At 40.3% G+C, this 21432-nt stretch overlaps 1 protein-coding gene across 6 annotated transcripts in view; it reads left to right on the plus strand.

The window, feature by feature from the left end:
• The window catches only part of NTRK2 (neurotrophic receptor tyrosine kinase 2), a 327977-nt gene that overhangs the window by 13453 nt on the left and 293092 nt on the right, over positions 1-21432 (plus strand). For all 6 annotated transcript variants that reach the window (XM_045841007.1, XM_045841008.1, XM_045841009.1 and 3 more), the window contains exons 4-5: positions 19261-19335; positions 19437-19508. In XM_045841007.1, the coding sequence (XP_045696963.1) occupies positions 19261-19335; positions 19437-19508 (147 nt within the window). The remainder of the gene's footprint in view (positions 1-19260; positions 19336-19436; positions 19509-21432) is intronic.

Raw genomic sequence — 21432 nt, forward strand, 5'->3', positions numbered from 1 at the left:
GTGGCTCTTCACATTTCTTAAAATAAATTCAAAGTTGATTTCACTTTGTTTTTTTTTAGTTTAAAAAATAAGCCAATTTTCAGTATGTTGTTCTATAATAAGACGTATAGCTATCACATGGGTTTGAATACACAGATCAGCTTTACACTTGCCTTTTACACCAGCAGATCTATAAAGGAGAACAAATTGTAACTGGAAGCTCGCTTGGTGATCTTGGAATTAGAGCAAGGGCACTTAATTCTGCATTTAAAATGTTAAATGACATTAAGCTAAGCTGGCCTGAGGCATCCATCTCCATAATTGTAGCGCCTGTACAAAGGGAATGCAGAACTTGAAGTACTTTGGCCCAGACCTGTGTCCCCTGGATGGACACTTCTTTCTCTCTCCTTTCTTCCCTGCCCAGCACCAATTCTGATTGACACATTCTTTCTTTGGAGTGCCTTTAGCCAAGCTTTGCTCCAGCCTGGGAGCTGGTCAGATTCTTTAAAGTGATTTTGCACATCTTTTCTCTGAAATGCATTAATTTAATTGCATGGAATTTTATTAGTAAGCAATTTTTGAAATGTAATATTTCAACATGATAAGGAATGCTAGTGGTGCAAGGAGCGTATCATGAAAAGTTAGTTTTACCCTAAGTAACCCGCCATTCCATCCTTCCTTCAGCCTCATTTCCAGTAGACACCTTTGATTTTAGTTTGTATGTCTGCCTCCAGAAATAGTCTACTTACATAAATGAGGACATATCTGTCTTTGTTGTTTGTACACGATGAAGGCATGTACATACATGCATATGCCCTCCATTTATACCTTTAATTATACCCACTGTTCTGCATCTTGGTGTATGTTTTTTTCCTTTTTCTTTCTTTCCTTTTTTTGACTTAACAACATATCTTAAAAATGTTTCTGTATCAGCATATGTGCCTAACTTTTTTTTTCATAGCCAGGCAGTACAGTCATTGAATCAATTATGTTTACCATCCTCCTTTTGAATGGCCTTGTGTGCAAGTTGTAGGAAGACTTCCTAGAATTTGAATTGCAGGGACATTTGCAAGACATTTGTGATTTTGATAGATATTGCCACGTTGTCTTGCAAGACGACCACATCATTTTATTCTTCCACCCAAACTGGAATCACCTGTTTTCCTACAGCTAAGCCAATACGATTTGTTACCAAACCTTTTGACCTCTGTCAGCCATATTCCTGGGAAATAGTATCTCACCATTGTTTGCTTCATAATTCTGTAATTATGATCCAGGTTGAAAGTCTTTCTGTATGTATGTAAGTCACTTGTATTTCTTTTTCAGTGAACTCCGTTGTCATATCTCTTAGTTTGTTTTTTTTTCCTGTCAGGTTGGTGGCCTTTTCGATCATAATATCTGTTTAACAATGAAAAGGTTTATACTTTGCCTAATGTTTGCCTATGGTATTTTCTCTTCCTCCTTCTCATCTCCTTCCTCCTCTTCTTCTTCTTATAACACAAAATTACATTTTTTGTAGTAAAATTCATTATTTTCTTTATGACTCTTATGTCATAAATTTGGTTAAGAAGAGTCTTCTCCTCTCTAAGAGTATAAAATAAGTCTCGTATTTTCTTTTACTGTTATTGTACTGTTTCATGCTTTTGTATTTAAAGCATTGTTCCATCTGGATTTTTAAAATATAAGTAGTTTTATTTTATTATATTATATTACAAATTGTTTTATTGTTTTTCCAAAATAGATAATCAGTCATATCTCTTGACTCCATTGATTATATAGTTCAACCTTTCTCTCACTAACTTAAAAATAAATTTGTTTTTATACAAAGACCACCTTTGTATTTGGGCCTATTTTGGGATCTATCCCAGTGTGATAATCAGTCTGTTTACATGCCAGCACTAAACTTTTTATCTCCTAAAGCTTCATATTATTATTTGTATAATTATTACTATTAGTAAGACTAATACTTCAACACTAATACTTCACTAGTCTCTTTTTTCAGGACTTTCAGTGTTATCCTTGCACGATTATTTTTCCATATAAATTTTAGGAATTTCTTGCCTAGCTCCACCCACATTATATTGTATTGGTGTTTTAAATTAAGATAGCACTACATTTACATATTTAAACAAGTCTTAACAGGACTTAGCAGCCCTGCATCCTCAAATTCAAACCTCTAGCCTCATTTCTTGTCTCTCTTGTTCTTCAGTGGATGCCACAGCCACTCTGTGCTTTCGGCACTGTCACCTGTCCCCCGGGCTTCACGCTGGCCATCCCTTCCTCCTGGAGCCCCATTTCCTGGATTAGTCCCTGGCTAACTGCCTCTGCCTCCCTGCTTCTGGGCTTTGTCTTCACTATGTGCTCTTATATCTTATAGCCCCCTGTATTTACCAATCCTAGCACAGGTAACTTAGCACAATAAATGCATGGCTGGCTACCTGTCTGTAGACACCGTTAGAATATAAACTGCATGAAGGCAGGGACTATGTGGATCTTGCTAACTGCTCTTCCCCAGCACCTGGTGCAATGAACTAGATCTCCATGTTATATATGTGCACGATACGTACACCCACATTTCTCTTCAAATCTATTATATAGAATTCCAAGTAAGAGTATTTATTAGTAGTTGTTTGGGCTGTCAATATGCAAATTTCTGGCCCTGGCTGGTGTGGCTCAGTTGGTTGGAAAGTCATCCCATAAACAAAAAGGCCTTGGGGGTTCGGATATATATATCAGAGGCAACCGGTTGATGTTTCTCTCTCATCAATGTTTCTCTCCCTCTCTCTCTCCCTCTCTTAACCTCTCTAAAATCAATAAGCATGTCCTCGAGTGAGGATAAAAGAAAAGAAAAAATAATATGCAAATTTCTAGACATGACTTTTACAAAGTCATTGAGTTAAGATGTTTCTTTAAATAAATAACTTTCATGGAATTAAATAGCACGACATTGGTTCATGTGCAGTTAGAAGTCAATTCATCACAGAGACACAGCCTAGCTGTAGAGGAAGAAAGACAAAGCTCTGATGAGCCGACTGATTCTGTATCCAGGGAGGAGGGGTAAGGAAGAGATAGGAGGATGAGGGCAAGCAGCTGAGATGCACTCGAGATCAGCTCAACAACAGAGGGGGATCTGGGGAAAAAAAGAATCATTCCAGTGACATCTGATTCCAGCAAACGAATCGGTCTAATGAGAAAGAGTTGTGCCTTTTCTGCTGTGTAATAGCTAATAATGGAGATCCCTGTGGATCAATTTCAGTTTTCCCTGTGACTGCATTTATGGTGCTCACTTAAGAAGCAATTCTGGTGTGAGACTTCAGATGTGATTTATCCTTCTTGTAGTATGGATTGCAGAGATTTCATTTTTCTTAAAGAACGGCAGACATCCGGAGTATAAAAAGGTAGTGTGCAATGTTGTACTTTGTGCCTTTGCAATCAAGTTGCATTGGGTTGGTCCTATGAATGTTTCATGGGGCTTCCTTTATACTTATAATAATAACTATCAGGCATCTTATAAATTTTGAAACTTGTTTGGAAACTGATCATACAATAACTGATAGAAATGAAATCAAAAGCTTTTAAAAATAGAATGGGGAAATATGTAGGTGAACAGATTGCATTGAATAATCCAAAAATATAATTCTCCGTTGAGATAAATAACATCCATTTATTTATATTTACATAGTGCACTATGTCTATAATATACATGCAAATAAAAATAGTGTAAACTCCATATATATTTTGAAAGTTAATCTTCAAAAAAAGAATGGCATTACAGATCCAACATATGATGTTTAACTTTGATGTGAAATCTCTTATTTTCAGCTGAGTCATTGGTTTGCATGGTAAACCTAGGTGACCCTCTGGGATTTAACTTCTTAGCCATCTCATGTATTCTTTAAGAAAATTGCTCTCTCACCAATAAAAGGTGTCTTCTGGAGTTTAACTGCCTGGCACCTAGGGGATGCTGTTGTGCCTTTTGTTTACCCCAGCTTAGCCTAGAATGCACTCTATCATTACTCTCTTTTCATTGTATTTTATACCTGTACATGTACAGTTCAGAGGGTAATAGATATTTGTTTACAGTTCATCTCAGGAGAGCTGAAATGGAGGGCAGGAATTGACTGTTTATGCATGCATGTGTGGATTGGTTAAAGTATTAGTTCATTCATTTAGTCAATTAACAGGTATAATTTGAACATGTCCTCCCACCAAGCACTTTTCTGGGTCCTGGGTAACAAGACTTAAGCCAGCTCCTACCATTTGTATGGCCTGTTGAAGGGCACCAGCGGAGGTCCTCAGCCAGCTCACTGCTCTCTCGCAGTGGTGTGGACAATCCATCCTACAGGTCCAGACTCCATCAACACCACTACAGACAGCAGCTGGTACCTCCCTCATCCCTCCTCCACTAGGGACATGCATATCCATAGCATGGCACACCCTCAAGAGGACAGATCCATAGAAAAAGCCCATGTATACCCTGAAAGTGGGCTCAGGGTCTTTGCCTAGGCAATTCTGGGATCCTACTAGGTTAAGAAGAAAGGTGTCATTTCCAGGTAGAAGCGTCTTCTTGGCCCCAGGCCTTCTTGCCTCATATAGAGGAACTCAGCTGTAGGAGAACCAGAGTGAAGCCCTGTAACCTCCCTGAGCCCACTGCCCAGAGCTAAGAGCACAAGGGGCAAGGCTCTTTGGGTCTCTGCCTTGTATCTGGTCTCTGCATCATGGTAGTGTTGGGCTCTGATGGTGCTTTGGAAGTGCAGGGCTTACACCATGGGAGCATGCCGTGGGCTGGCCAGGCTCTCTACACTTCTCCCACCATGTATCCAACAAGGACAGCATGTGCAGGACCCCCCCCCCGACTTGTACTACAACAAGCTGTGATCTCATAGACATGGACAGACCGGCAAAGCATAGATCTGTTAATGGGTAAACATCAGTGGCTACCAACTTCTACCTTTCTCACTTCCTTTTACAGATATTTGAGTACCCTGAAAGATCTAGATCTGAATGTATTATTTAAAGAATCAGCTCATTATGGCTGAATATATATACAGACACAGAGGGTCCGACACAAATAATGCCCCCATTTTATTGGAAAATCATTTATTACAAAATCATAAGCATGTAATTCTGTAACATAACATCATACTCAAGCACACCATATGGCATTTTATGTGAAATGTTCAAATTAAAACTATAAATTATTACACATATATTATAACCCTACCGGCCATACTCATGGAGGTGTTACTTCTGCTGGACACTGTGTATATATTTACCGGCAACATAGGAGGATCCTGGGATTATAAAAACTATACCTGAAAGTTTTTTTCCCTATTATTTGTTTTCTGAATTGGAAAAATCACTGAACATGCCAATCATTGTGCATTGACATAATTTTTCGTTTTCTCGCGGTATTGTGTAGTGGAGTGATACAGGGTGTGAAGCCAGATCACGTGGTGGCTCCACTCTGAAGCTGGTCTGTCCCTACTACCTGAGACTGATCATTAAAGCACTCTGTGTCGCACTTTCCCCGTCTATAGAAGGGGGAAGTAATGGAACATTTCTTTTTGGGGTTCTGTGCGGTTACAATGAGCTGATGCACATAAAATGTTTGCACCAGTGCCTATCACATAGTAAGAACTCGACTGTTAGTATTTATTTTGTGTGTCTGTCCTAATCATATTTGGTGGAGAGTAGACTCTGTAGGGCTGGAAGAGAACAGAATGGCATAAGAATCTGCCTTGAGTGTGGCAGTGGACAGGCGTGGGGGTTAAGGCGACAGATGTGCAGGGGGTTGGTTCCCTTTATTGCAGCCTGGGCATGCCCTTTGCTTGTTGGCATGTTTCACTCATGTTGTGGGGCCTGGTGTGCTCAGCTCATTGGGATATTGGCCATGGGTGTGTTGAGCAATCATGGTCAGATTCAGCCACTGTTATGCAGGCCATGGTCTTGTTCTGCTACTTTTTGCTCGCTAGCCCTGCCCCATTGTATTTATTAGATTGTTTACAATGGTTCTCCTGGACTCTGAAGGTTACTGGTCAGTTTGTACTCCATTTCCTCTTTTAGCTGTCATTACCACTGTTTAATTGCAAGGTCTTTAAAAATCCATCCTTTAAAAAAATTGTGCTAAAATACATGTAACATGAAATTTAGCATCTCTACCAGTTTTTACCCATATGACTCAGTGGTATTAAGTACATTGAAGTTGTGCCAACAACACCACTGTCCAGCTCCAGAACTCTTTTTATTTTGCAAAACTGAAACCATATCCATTAAACCAGAGATTTTCAACTGATGTGCTGTGGCATACTGTGCGCCACAGAATGTTTAAAACACACAACACCTGACTGTTTAGTCAGGGACACCGCCCTCTTTTCCCTGAGATTGTCAAATAAAAAATGACAACACAACAATAGCTGCCTGGTGTGAATAAATCAAAATTATAGCTATTTTTTCCAGATTGAAAAACTGTATAATTGTTGCCTTGCCACAGAATTTTAGTAATTAGTTTACACATGCCATGAGGTGAAAAAGGTTGAAAATCCCTGCATTAAACAACTCCCCTTCCGGCAGCCACCATTCTACTTTCTGTCTCTGTGAATTCAACTATTCTAGGAACCTCAAAAATATATCTTTTTTAATAATGGTATACCTTGAATTACAAGTGTTTATAAGAGATTTGTTTAGGATTTTTAAAATTCACTCACACTTCCCTGCTACAAAATAGCTTTTCTTTATTGTGGCCTTACATAACCACTTATGACTGGGATCTTTTTCCACCAGCATCTTTGTAGTTTAACTCCAAAGAAAGTAATCACCAACCTATAAAAGTGACTGAAGGTTAACATGTGAACTGGAACCAGGGAAGATAAAATTTGAAGTGTTCCTCCTATTCTAGCGCTCTCTTTATTCCCACAGCCTATAAATGTTGGCTGAAAACCTGTGCCCAAATCAAAAGAGACCTTACAGGCATCCTAAAATTTTACCACTGGAATCATTCTTTTTTCTTGACATTATGCCTGATGCTCATTTTTCTCTGTGCCATGCTTGATCTATCCTGAAGTTGGAACAGAAATATTAGATCCAAAAGTTCTCTTCATATGGAATGATTTGACCCGACCAGAGGCCGAGCTTTCACAACTGTGCTCTGCTGTGATGAGTGCCGACGAGAAGGCTCCTTAGAATTCTCAGTGCCTGGGCTAATCATTGGGAGTTCTTTTTCACTAGTCCTAAATGAGACACTGATTGGTCTGAAATAACAGGGAAAGAGAAGACATTTTTTAGAAAAGATAATTTATATGTTGCCTTGGAATCGCAACAAGATTTCACTTTTTTATAACCATTTACTCTCAAACACCAACAAATCATGGATGACGTACTAGCTCATTTCTTGGAAACAGGTATAAAATAATTCTGTAGTATCAGCATGTTAATCAAAATGGCCACTGAATCTGTACAGAACAAATAGTAGAAATGTTACCATTAATCGATTTCACATCAGTATTTGAATAGCTGATGGTAATTATTTTATATAGTAAGGCTAATAAGGTAAAAATGAGAGGGAGGGAGGGAGGGAGGGAATGAGGAATAAAAGAAGAGAGAACACAAACTCCAGCTCACTCTAAGGGCCAGTGCAGTTGCTGGGAGTGAGTGCAACAGTTGTGCTCGACTTCCTGGCAGTGAAAAGAGAAGCTTATTATGAGGAAGGAGAATGTCTACTGATTCCACAGGAACACGGCTTATTCTGGCACTGTGTTCTGAAAGGAATTTCTTTCACAGGGACAATGAGTGATGTAATCCACAACTTTTATGAAAAATACAGAAGTGGATTTTATTTTGTCTTACATGGGAGGCCAGTGAAAGGTGGGGGAAGGGACAAGGACCTCAGTTCTGCAAGGAGGCAAAGGTGTTCAAGAATTTAATCTCTCAGTGCTGTGTTTGCAAAATGGATACAACAGGATCTTGCTCTCCCATCCCCACCTACCCTTTGCTTAGCCAGGCTTTGCTAGAAGCTGGACTGTATATGGTTTGAAGTCGTCCCTTCTGACCAAAGCCTGGAAAATTTTAATCTCTGTTGCTGGTTAAGGCCAGATCCAATCTTTTTGGAACTCAGACAACCAGATGGTTGGGCTTGCATCCTTTTAGAAAGATCAAGCCGCCTGGCTTGCGTGCTCATCCAGGTGGAAGCCACCCGGTCAGCGGACGAAGATGAGCTGTGGAGTGACCAGCAGGTAGATCCAGGCTTGCAGGGGAAGCAGCCCTTTGCCCCAGAATGTGGACAGATGCTCAGCTGAGACTGCAGAGTTCCACTCACAGGGCACAGCAGGGATGGTTTTAGTCTAGAAGTTATAAGGAGCCGGTGTGACTGGGTCACTTTCCAGCCCAAGGAGAACCCCCTCAGGCTCCCAGGTGCTGCCAGCCCTGAGAGTCATGACCCCTTGTGAGCCTGTAGGATGGATTAGGAGCAGAGTACACCGAAAGTCACCCACTGAGCTGACTTGTTTTTGTGGTGGTTTCATATTGACTGATATTAGAGGACACCTACCCAAAATAAAAATTTTGTCTTAAATATAGCTTACGGCTGTTTCTTGACAGTAGCTGAGTATCAGCACCATTTCCGTCCTGTGCTCTGCATCTAATACGGTGGAACAGTGTCATGATGCCTGTTACTTGATTCTCATTTGCTCTGCTAGGTTATTGTGACCTGTCCAAAGGTCTGGGACCTAATGTGAAGTACATAATGATATTAAGCAAATTAGTTAGAAGGAAAACAGGTTTTTTTAGATTTAATTAATTTATTTTTAGAGAGTGGGAGAAAGAAAGGGGGAGAAACATCAATGTGTGGTTGCCTTTCCAGTGCCCCTACTGGGGACCTGGTCTGCATGTCCCCAGCATGGGAATCAAACTGGGGCAACCCTTTGATTTGCAGGCTGGCACTCAATCCACTGAGCCACACCAGCCAAGGCTTTTAATTTTTTAAGAAGATTTTATTTATTTTTAGAGAGAGGGTAAGGAGGGAAAAAAAGAGGGGGAGAAACATCGATGTGCGAGAGATGATCAGTTGCCTCTTGTACACCCTCCACTGGGGACCTGGCCTGCAACCCAGGCATGTGCTCTGGCTGGGACTCCAACGGTGACCTTTCATTTCATGGGCCGGCACTCGATCCACTGAGCCACACCAGCCAGGACAGAAAACAATTTTTTTTTTGGTCGGGGAAAAACACATCCCTTTCTCCTCTCGGGTATTTATTTACCAGTATAAAATTACACTTTGGTATATCTATGTCTGTTTTAGTTTTTAACAACAGAGGAAGTCTCTGAAAGTTTCTGAGCAGATAGAAGCAGCTTCTTTTAAAAAGGGATGTATTTTTATTGTGGTCTGTGTGTCAGTTTGATGTGATGAGACTCCTTTTTGGCATCTCTGTGCATGGAGATGTCCTGTCAACGTAGGAGAATAGCTGGAGCATTTGAAGTCTCAGAGGACATTGCAAGAAAGAATTATGTCAGGTGTCATAAAGTATTTCCACGGGCCAGTGAAGTGGCTGCGGTCGGTTGGGACTGTTCCCAACTGGAGATGTGCCCGGCCCCCGGGGGCAGCGTCACTCGGCTCCTCTTGCCTGTTGCCAGGAATGAAGTGCTGGTCCAGTTTGGCAGACCTTCTGTTTTTTTTTTAAGAAAATATGAAAATTCAGATTTCTGAAATGTGAAATCATTTTATTTTGAAAATTTGGTGGCTAATAAGAAAATCTAGAAAGATAAAGGATCCCGTATTGTCTAGATATGGGTCACGTGCTGTTGCCATGCCTGCTGGGCAACTGGTTTATAAGGTTTACAGATCACACTGTTTGCAGGCGGAGGTCCCATCCTCAGTCTGCATGGGGGGCTGTTACTTAATTTAAGTCAAACGACACGTACATTGTCCCAGTGAAGACAGATTGTTTTATGTAGAAAGCCAGCTTTAAGGTCTTTTTTAATAATTAATTTATCTGGTCCCAAATTGTAATATTTGTTTTTGGGAAGCACCTTGTTCACAGAGGTGGGTAAGAAAAACCTATATAAATATTCAGAGAGAAATCTAGAGTGTAATTTTTTTCTGTATAATATTTTGCTGAAGCTTTCTTGTAGTTTGTGTACTGAAGGGAACTGAAATGTTATCAAATCCAAATTTTCTCTTTCTCCGATGTGAACACTGGAGGCAGAGTGAGGCAGAGTGAGGCTGAGATTGCCATGTAGCCAGTGACAAGCCAGCCCTTGAGCCTTGGTCTTCTTCTTGCTCATTATTAGTAATAATTAGCATTGACTGAGCTCCCCAATTGTGCTAAGGCAGTTTCCTGATTTTTCCGACAACCCTGTGGGGCAGTTACTGTTGTTATTTCACTTTCTAAACAGGTAAGTTGAGGCATAGGAGCTTGTCCCAGGTCACATAGCTGGTCAGAGGTGAAGCTAGGCTAGTGTGTCTCTCCCTCACGCTACACACTCATTCCCAAACCTGCAGGGTATCAGGGCTATCCTGGAAGCTGCAGTTCTCAGAGCTTGGCAATGTGGAAGAATCTGAAGGACATTTTTCATTTGTCTCCTCTTACAGATCTATGTAGATAAAATACACAAGAGTATTGATTTGAGACTGTGTTTATTTGTGCAGGCCCACTTTGCAGAAATTTTAGAAATTATTCCTTTACCCTGGCTGGCGTAGCTCAGTGGATTGAACATGGACTGGGAACCAAAGTGTCCCAGGTTTGATTCCCAGCCAGGGTACATGCCTGGGTTGCAAGCCATAACCCCTAGTAACTGCACATTAATGTTTCTCTCTCTCTATCTCCCTCCCTTCCCTCTCTAAAAAAATAAATAAATAAAATCTTAAAAAAAAGAGTGTTAAAAAAAAGGAATTATTCCTTATGGAAGGTGCTGGATTGACAAGTCCACACAGTCCTAGTGGTGTGGCACAGTGGCTACAAGCTCAGAAATCAAGGCAGGTAAGGCTGGTTTGGATCCTGTTTTGGCAGCTATGTGAACTTGGGGAGGTGCCTTGGCATGGCTGGGCCTCAGGTTTGTCTTTTAAAGAGTGGAAACAACTACAGCGCTCTCCTGGCAGCACTGGTGTGTTAAGGGAGACAATCCCTGGGTTCTCCAGAGACTGGCATGTAGTTTGTACTCTACAAAAAAGTTAGCGATGCTACTTCTGAGCTAATGGCCAAAGAAAAAGTGGAAGTGCTGATACTAACCAGCATGTCCTAGCAGGATGTTCAAATTCAGATTTTGAGCGTGCTTTTTTGGTGCTCTCTATGTTCATGTCTTCACAGTTGGGGTGGTATAGCCTCTCTTAAGAATGGGGTGCTACATGGAGAAATTCCTCTTTGGAGTCCTGAAATGCTTTGGCTTTCATTAAGTCTTTCTCAGCATTTTGCTGAGAAACCAAAGCTATTCCAAAGCTATTTAGTTGTTGACTCAGGGAACAAAAGCTTTTTTTTTTTAAGATTTTATTTATTTATTTTTAGAGAAGGAAGGGGCAGAGAGAGAGAGAGAGAGAGAGAGAGAGAGAGAGAGGGAGAGAAACATCAATGTGCGGTTGCTGGGGGCCATGGCCTGCAATCCAGGCATGTACCCTGACTGGGAATCAAACCTGCGATGCCTGGTTCGCAGCCCGCACTCAATCCACTGAGCTATGCCAGCCAGGGCAGGAACAAAAGCTTTTTTAAGGGAACAAGTGCTGTTGTTTTAAGGAATTGTTATATTCCCTGTGGTGGAAATCCTAGGGCAGAGAGGATCCTACCAGAGTTGAAATGCCTCACTCACCCTGTGGTGGTAAGCCTGGGCACATATCGCAATTTCTTGTGGTGTTTAAGTTCCATCTGCTTTCAGTAGCTTGTTTATCTGTTTGGTGGTGGGGGTGGGGGTGGCCAAGGTAGCAGGAAGTGATTCCAGTTTGAAGAGTGGCCATCAGATATATTCAATGCCGTTTCCATTTCTTTTCAAGGTATTGCCAAAGTACAGTTCAGGTAACAAAGTTAAGCTAAAGAGAAATTTTATTTTAGAGAAATACTGCTGTTAAGCTGATATACACGAAGCAAAGATGCATTAGAAACCACTCTTTGTTACTTGGACAGATTACCTGGAGGAATTATTTGATAGATTGTTAAAGCCAGGGTGAAATCTCTTGAAATGGGATGAGTACCCTTTCCAGGAACCTGTAATTCAAAAATGTTTCTGTGAATTTTTCCTAAAATTACTTCTCTTTTCTCTTCCAAAAGATCACCAAATGAGCTTTTTGTTAAGCCTGATGAAAGGAAATTCTTTACCCTAAAGGAGATGTCTTAGTGAAGGTCCTGAATGTCAAGTTGAGACTAGAGAAGCTTTGGTGACAATACAAAATAAAATGGCACATAGTAGAGACTTTGCTTAGGTTCATGTTCTTTATCTTTTGACTTTCTGGCCTCTCTTCAAGGCCTGAGCTCCATTTAACCCTTCGCTGACCTGCCTAATTGTATCTCGTTATTCCTTCCACTGTGGCCTCACTGTCCAGGTGCTTGTATCTCTTCTTGGAACCTTCTTCTCTGTGCTCATCAAATGCTGTGGCAGTGAGCACTGTCACCAGACAGCATCACCTCTGTCAGGGTTACAGACCACAGATAGACGTGAAGAGTCTTGGAGGCTATTTCTAGGCTTAGCATTCCTGAGACTGAGGGGTCTGGTGGCAACTAAATGCTCATTTTCCAAAGACAGTTAGATTTTATATGAAAAAATAAATAAATACTATAGTTGGTATGAATGTGTCGTGTGCATGTGATCTACATTCATTCCTAGTTTGGACACATTTTGCTTTCAAAATTGGCTCTCCATCCTCTTCTGTTACTGTCTTTCCTTGTTTTCTCCATGACACAGGAAGTTATTTTTCTATTATCACCATTTTCATTCAGTATTTACAGTGCATCTTTTGTGCACATGTGTGTATGTGGCTAGTCTTTCCACTGGGGTAATAAAACATCCATTGGAGGATGCTTAGATATGTTTGATCAGCCGGCATTCGTGAGAATCATCCCTCTAAGTGCATGAAGTGAGATGAATAAAATCTCTTCATTTGAAGAGTTAGCTGTTCAACTGGGGAGTCAGATAGGTTCATAGAAAAATACAAATGTGGGTACAGAGAATATCTCCATTTCTTCTAATTCTTCATTACAAAGCTTAGACATACAATAAATACTAAAAAAAAAAAAGACTTGCCAAATGTTGGAATAAAAATGTTGTGATTGGAAAGAGTCTTTTTGGTGTTGCACAGAAATCAAGCAATGTTTCAGACCTGCAGGGCCCCAGGATAAATTCAGATGAATTTGCTCAGAAGTGCCTTGAATAAGGGATCCAACTTTTAGGGCAGTAGAGAGTGGTCTTGGGATATAATAAAAGTGAAAAACAACACATAATAATATGACGTCCCACCTAGAGTCCTATATATTAATTTGAGAGTGGAGGAAGGCATATTAGGGCAAAACAGGGTGGTTGATGGCCAAGAATGATTCCGTACAGATGGCTGATAGAGGGATGGGCCAGAGGGACTGGGAGTCCCAGGAGCTGAGTGCGAGAAATTCTTGTGGAGTATCAAATTAAATAAATCCAAGTTCACAGAGTTTCCTTGTCACTATTCAAAGTGCTATGTTTCTAAAACAGAATGAAGGAAACCTCTGCAGGTTAGAATGGCAGAAGCCTGGTTTTCTGTGAAGACTCAAAGTCTGCTGAATTCATAAGATAAGCACTGGGACATGGGCTCTGGTTGGGGTGGGGGGTGGCTTGTGTCTTAAAAACCCTGGGGCCTAAGCTTCCCAGAACAGTGGGCACAGATCAGAGGAGTTAGGGGCTGTCATGGAGAGAAAGCTGTTGAGAAAGGCCTGTGCCAAAATGCTGGGTCTTCCCATTTTTCCTGGGGAATGAAACAGTTTTTGGAGATGTATTTTATTAAGCAAAGTTTGAATCAGTAAAGAGCCCTCAGAGTTTCCTGTAGCTGGAGTGATGGGAAATAGTGTTCAGGGTGGGAGGGGAGGAAAGCCGTTTGATGCATCTTTCACTAGTCTTCCCTGGCCTTGCCCTTCCGGTCTCCTCCCTGACCCTGGGTTGGCCTCTGAGCAGTGGCAGTGAGATGCGAGAATGCAGAAAAGCTGATATGAAGATTCCCCTGGAGGCAGGCGAAGATCACCAGTAGGGGGCAGCCTAGCATGCTCCTTAGTCTTCAAGCTCCTGTGGTGAGGCTCTGGGACAGGGAGCATAAGGCTTTTAGACTTTTGTTTTTGGATGGTCCAGGAAACCAGAAGTTGAACCTGGGTGTATTTTTCCACTGAGTAACTGAAAAGCCCTGGAGTTCAGCTTCCCTGCAGTCGTTTCTCTTCTAGGCCTTTCTCTGTCTCTCTCCCTCCCGCCCACCCCCTCCCCTCTTCATAAATTTTTAAAATTCAAAAAAATACGACATAACAATAACTTCACATATTTGTATCCAGAACTGACACTTTAACATTTTGGTCTTCTTTGTTACGAATCTTTTCTCCTTTAAGAAAAGAAATAGTTTAGTAGTTTAATAAAATAAATACTTCAACAGTTTGTTCTTTATCCCAGACTCATTCTGCTTTCCTAAGGTGATCTTACTTGCCATCTTTTCATACTTCACACATATACTTGATTATAAATGTTATGTAGTTGTTTTCTGTATAGTTTTAAAAAATAAGACAAACACTGATCAACGCAGATGACAAGATGGTGATCACCGGAGGGAAGGGTGTGAGGGGAGGTAATGACGGGTAAAAGGGGTCAAGTGCATGGTGACAGGAGACTTGACTTTGGGTGGTGAACCCAATGCTATATAAAGACCATGGGCTATAGAATCATGTACTTGAGACCTATATAGTTTTATTAAGCAATGTCACCCTAATAAGTTTAATAAATTTTTAAAGAAAGTTTGTGCAAACTGTTATATGTATATATTGGTATGGTGTTGGGCTTATTTTTTTCTTGTTTGACATGAAGTTCTCTTTCAAATATAAAGACCTGCTCCAATGCAGCTTATGTATTTAACACATCTTAATTTTTTCTTTTTAAAAAATTAAATTTATTAAAGTAAATTGGTTAATAACATTACATAAATTTCAAGAGTACTTTATAATTTGATATCTGTGTATTCTATTGTGTGCTCATCATCCAAATCTAGTTTCTTTCTGTTACCGTACATTTGACCCCTTTACCCAGTTCACTGTCTCCTGACTTCTCTTCTCCTGACTTCTCTCACCATTCCATTCATGAGTTTGGTTTCATTTGTTTTGTTTGTTTGATACTTTTTTGTTTTACATTCCACATATGAGTGAAATCATAAGGTTTTTATCTTTCTCCATTTGACTTATTCCACTTAGCATAACACCCTTAAGGTCCATCCATGTTGTTGCAAATGGCAAGATTTCATTCTTTTGTGTGGCTGAGTGGTTTCTTTATTGTTAGACACTTGGGTTGTTCTCAACTTTTGATTCTGACTATAAATGCAGCGAATATTCTGGCATATGTCCCCTTGTGCGCCTGTGTGGGAATTCCTTTTGGGTGAGTACCTGGAAATGGAAGTGCTGGGCCATGAAGTGTGCCAATCTATTATTGTCCAGGATACTGGCAAATTGCCCTTCAAAGTAGTTATACCAATTTAATGGTCCCCCCAACAATGTAAGAGAAATTCTTTGCATCCTTAGAAATGTTTTATATTGTCAACTTTTAAACATTTTGTCACTCCAGCATGGGAGGAATGATGTATCATTATTTAATTTGCATTTCAGATTCCTTGTAGGCTGAGCAGCTTCTCATGTTTCTTGGCTATTGAGGTTTCCCCTTTGTGAATTGTCTGTTATTAACTTTACTGATTTCCCTTCTAGTCCTACAATGCCTCACTGGTGGCTAAGGAGAGTCCCTTACGGGTAGATTTCATGACTGTTTCATAACCATCAGCTACCATGTGGGCACCTCTGCAGATGGTAACTTAAATGAAGGGGAATTCCTGACATCTGGGAAGATACTTGCCAACCTTTTAATCCAGTTCTTCTGTTAATTTTTCCATTTTGAAGGGAGAAAAATTCATTACTTATCTAGGAAATTTCTGTCTCCACAGAGGAAGAGTATTCTGTAGTAACCATTTCTTTGTCATAATTTTATATGGTTCTTTTGATGGTTTCCCACAAAATCGCATGTCTAGTCTGAGATCCAAGAACAGTTATGCTTTGCTTAATGTCTGATTTATTTTTATCTCATGAACACTATGAAATAACCACTGACCAAATTTATTTCCCATTCCTTTTTTCTTTGGGTGTTGGTAACTAGGAAGCCTAGAAATAAGCTTGTGGTTTTTTTTCTAACAAGTATACACATTTTAGAACCTAATTCCTAGCTCCATTGATGTCTCTGCCCTTGCTTTTCTTTCTTCTATGCCTTTCTTATTTATTTATGTATGTATTTATTATTTATTTATTTATTAATCCTCACCTGAGGATATGTTTATTGATTTTAGAAGGAGAGGAAGGGGGAGAGAGGGAGAGGCAGTGAGAGAGAGAGAGAGGGAAACATAGATGTGATGGAAAAACATCAATCAGTTGCCTTTCATATATGTCCTGACCTGGACTTGAACCTGCAGCTGTTGGGTGTACAGGATGATGCTCCAACCAACTGAGCCACTTGCCAGGGCTATGCCTTCCATTTTCATTTATCCTAGCTCATTGTAGTTTATTGAGTACAACTGAGGAGTTTATGGATTAAAAATCTCATGAAAAGTGAAGTAAAAATAAAATAGAGGGTATAATTAACTAAAACATAAATGCTCTGTGCCACAGTTGAGTAGGTACGATTGCGTGGCAGGCCCTGTGATTAGCATGGAGGATGCAGTGATGTCCAGGCAAAGAGAGTGGATGTTTTCAGAACCTTGATGGCCAACATGCTAGCTCAGCTGTAAGCAGCAGACAGGCCTTCTGAAAGTCCTACTTGTGGCCCCAAATGAAACATTACCCACATTATTTACCCTTTCTTGTTTTTTTACTGAAGTTTTATAAAAACGCATTAAAATTTAGGGCTCTCTGGAGTGCACTTCTTATTGGGAGCTAGTTTAGAAGGAGGTAGTCACTGTGGTCTCTATTGAAAATGTTAATGGAATGAAAATCTTGGAAAAATGTATCTAATATGTGATAATTTTGAAGCATTTCATAAAAACTCTTGATGTTGAAAATTGTTGTTTGTCATTAAGTTGGAATCTTAAAATGCTTCCTGCTGTGTATGGTAGAAGGAGATAAAAGAATGAATCTTTTCTAATCCGTAGCTCAGTGGATTGAGCGCGGGCTGCAAACCAAAGTGTCGCAGGTTCGATTCCCAGTCAGGGTACATGCCTGGGTTGCAGGCCATGACCCCCAGCAACCGCACATTGATGTTTCTCTCTCTCTCTCTCTTTCTCTCTCCCTTCCCTCTCTAAAAATAAATAAATAAAATCTTTAAAAAAAAAGAATGAATCTTTTCTACACATTGATTAAGTGCCAGGCCCTGGGTACCAGGAGAACCAAGATCTTTGAGTGGAGGATGCTTTTCTGTTTTGGAGGTTCCATTTTTATGTAATGGGAGGCAATGGTTATATGGGTAGTTTTAAAATTATTTCTCTTTGGTGAAATTTTGTTCCCTCAGAGAATTTACTTATTTTATTTCTAAAATCTGTTTCCTAAAAATGGGTGCCCTGACTCTTACCATAAATCTTTGTTTTGTTTTGTTTTGTTTTGGGATTAAGTAGAAGGGATCTAGAGATGCTGTATTTTCTCCCCAATTGGTTACTTTTTAATTTTTTAAAATTTTAACTCATGTTTGTAACAGCAGGGTTATATGTTTGTTTTCAGTGTCTTAGTTGGAATATGCTATGTATCTTAATGAACAAGAAAGGGAAAAGCCATCCTTGCACAAGTTCCTGTAGTGCCTTTGGAACTCCAAGTGTTGCCCATCCATCCATCCATCCATCCATCCATCGCCTGTTGAATACCTACCTTGTGCAAGATACTATGCTAGATGCTGTGGGATACATTAAGAAATATAAAACAGGATCCAGCTGTCTTCAGAGAGGTTGTGATCTAAGAAAAATGGAGAGACAGGTTCTCAAGTAACTTCCACAAGGTGATTCCGTGGAGGCAATTTTAACAGCTTTGTGTTCCTGTTACTAGATTTGTGTTTTTGGTTGCAAATGACAGAAATTCAGGGAAAAAACTCAGTTAGTGAAATCTAACCCTAGAGATGGCTGGATCCAAAGGCTCAAATGACATTTTCAGTGTTCTATCTCTCTTTGTATCTCCTACCAATCTTTTCTGCTGTGTGCTGACTTTATTCTTGGACAGTCTCTTTTCTTGTGGCAGAAAAATCTCTCATGGAAGACCCAGCCCTGTGTAATCTTTCAGCTATGATTCCAGAAAGAGAGAGAGAGAGAGAGAGAGAGAGGCTCCCTGTCCCAGCATTCATGTATTTAATTTTAGGGAAGATTCTCATTGGTCTAGTTGAGGTTGCATGCCCAACTCTAAGCCAGTCGACATGGTCAAGGGGACAGAATTCTCTCTCCAGTCAGAATCACCAGTTTGTTTCTGAATTTGATGGTTTGAGGGGTAGGAGTAGAGGAGAGTTCCTAAAGAGAGTGCACTCCCGCCACGTGGGTTTGTGAAACTTGCTTCCTGAATGGGAAATCTGATGTTATTACCGATAGAGGCAGAAAGAAGGATGCTGGGCCAGGAGAAGAGAGAGTGGGGAGGGGGATGGGAGGGAGGGAAAGAGAGAAAAAGGGAGGGGAATCTGCCGCAGTGTTTTAGGAGGTGAGAGGAGGGAGTCATTGCTTCTCTTGGAATGTGAGCAAAGGTGTGATTCGTCTTGCATGTGATGATGCCAGCATCCCTGTGGCTGTTGCCATAAGGGTGGACTGCTTTTGAGAGGCAGTAAATGCATTTCCAAGTTATTTTTACTTCTAAGCACAGGGGATACTATGAAAGGGGAGGAAAATGGAAATTGTTAGTAGAATGAGTAATAAAAAACTAAGAAAAATGAAGCCTGGTGAACCTGCCATTGACCATGATGGCTGCTCAACCCTGGTTTGTCTGTAATCACACTCAGTTTTGCTCCCCTAGCTGCATTTTTTTTCAATGGTAAGGTTAAGTTGGGTGGGGAAAGATCACCTTGAGCACCCTGGCGAGGTTGTATGGAAGTTACCCATTCTTTTATGTACTGTTTACATTCTGAGTCAATGGTTGTCACTCTGTTTTTTTGCAGTTACATTGCAAATCAGAAAAGATTAGAAATCATCAACGAAGATGATGTTGAAGCTTACGCAGGACTGAAAAATCTGTGAGTACTCAGGACTTGTGTACTTTATCTCAGAACTTTTTTTTAGCTAGGTGGCATTCATCAGCTAATTCTAACATGCATGCACTTATGTGTTTTCATAGGACAATTGTGGATTCCGGATTAAAATTTGTGGCTCATAGAGCATTTCTGAAAAACAGCAACTTGCAGCACATGTAAGTAAAGATTGATTCTTTGCTTCCCAGAACCCAGCTTAGTCCATATCTCCACTCCCTCTGTTTATTTTTCTTTTTTTCCAATTCTAATCCCCTTTTTTAAAAGTTAGTTTAGCTGTGACAATAGCTTAGAAACATTATCTTTGATTTCTGAATAGCTTCAGGAGGGTACTAGAACAGCCTGTTTATTCCCTTTCATGAATTTCTGGGCCACTTCCATCTAGGACAGAGCAATAGGCCAATGGCAAGAGTCTGATGTGAAAACTGTGTCCTGGTACAATGTCCTTGGTTTTTTTCCTTGGAATCATGACGTTCTCTGGAAGATATTAAACCAGTAGAGTTGAAAGAAACCGACTTGGCCGTGGCCTTTCTAGGGAACTAAAAATTACTAATGCCTTGCCCTCCACAAGAAATCCTCTTTGAACTTTCATTTTTAAAATGCTCTCTGTCATGATTGACAGAAGTGAAGAAAAGTCAATTATGGGACATGCCAAAGTTTTAGGCAATTATTAACAATAGCAAATGCTTCCCCTGACGTCCGTCCTGTTGAAGATTTATCAACTGAGGTCAAATGAAAATAAAGTGGGGCAAGAGAAGATCTTAAGTTACTGGCTGCTAAATCCTGTTAGATTATGGCACTTAGTCAATAATGTGTGGCCTTCCTAAAAGGTTTCATATTTAAACAGAGAATCACCCACCCTTAAGCTCAGATTGGGGTCCCCATGTCCTGATGAAAATAAGGGACCTTCTGCTGGAGAAACGTTGCCTGCGTTCACTGGCCCTTTTGTGCTTTATGAATTCCCTGTGGCAATACCTTATGTGTCTCATAGTTACCTGCATTATCTCACTTGATTTTTCTACCAGTTGGTAGGGGAGATCATTTCTACTCCCATTTCATGGGCAGAAAATCAGGCTGAGGGAGGTGTAGGGCATTCTCAGGTCCACAGATTGAAGGTGACAGAATTAGGACTCCACGCCTCACCCTTGGCCGGGTTCTTCTGGTAAGTACAGAAATAAAACCAGTGCCATCTCTGCAACTAAGGATCAGCCATTCCTATAACATTCGTCCTCTTTCTTTTTGTGGGGAGACTGGTTCTCCAATCGATTTCCATGCCAGTTACAGAAGAAATCATTCTCTGAGAACTTGTTGCCTGGACTCTCTATGGAGATGTTTTGATATTATGAAAAAATCTTACTTTCATAAAGCTAGTATGTTGGCTTCATATTTTATAGGTGCCATTAATGACGAAGTCAGTTTAAAAAGAAAGTCTGTAGAATTAACATAAAAAACACTTGGCAGAAATGTAATAAAACTCCAAGGAACTTAACATATTTCACTTAAATGCTTTTGGCATCATTGCTGTGGTTGGTTTACCTGCATAGATCTGAGGTCTGCGAAGTCCTTGACAGCGTAAACAGGAGAGGTCGGAGAGGAGAGGTGAAATGCCCTAATGCAATCACTTAAATGTAATTGATGACCTCATTAGTTAATTTCTGGTATTTTCATTATAGCTGACTTTAGACCCAAATTACTCAACAACCACATTTTATTGGCTCTTTTACCATATCACTTCCCCTATTGTGATTTTTGTTTCGTGGGCTATGGTTAATTATAGTTTTAGTAATAGACTTGATTATTTCTTTAGGGTACCTTTTATATTTTCCTGCTTTTCTTGTTGCATGCTATTTTTAGGAAACCAAAGCCACTTTGTGTATTTTTTTCAGGGTGATACATGATAGAATAATTTTAGTGGCATTCTGTGTGTTGTGCATAACTTATATAAAGCCAGGTATCTATCCATGTCTTGCAAAGAGGTGCCATTTAAAAATAGAAAACAAAAGAGATGGATATCCCTGGCTGGTGTGGCTCAGTGGGCTGAGCTTGAGCCTGTGAACCAAAGGATTGTTGGTTTGATTCCCAATC

Source organism: Phyllostomus hastatus, unplaced genomic scaffold (genome assembly GCF_019186645.2).
Source record: "Phyllostomus hastatus isolate PE091 unplaced genomic scaffold, TTU_PhHast_1.1 phas_contig_34, whole genome shotgun sequence".
Lineage (NCBI taxonomy): Eukaryota > Metazoa > Chordata > Mammalia > Chiroptera > Phyllostomidae > Phyllostomus > Phyllostomus hastatus.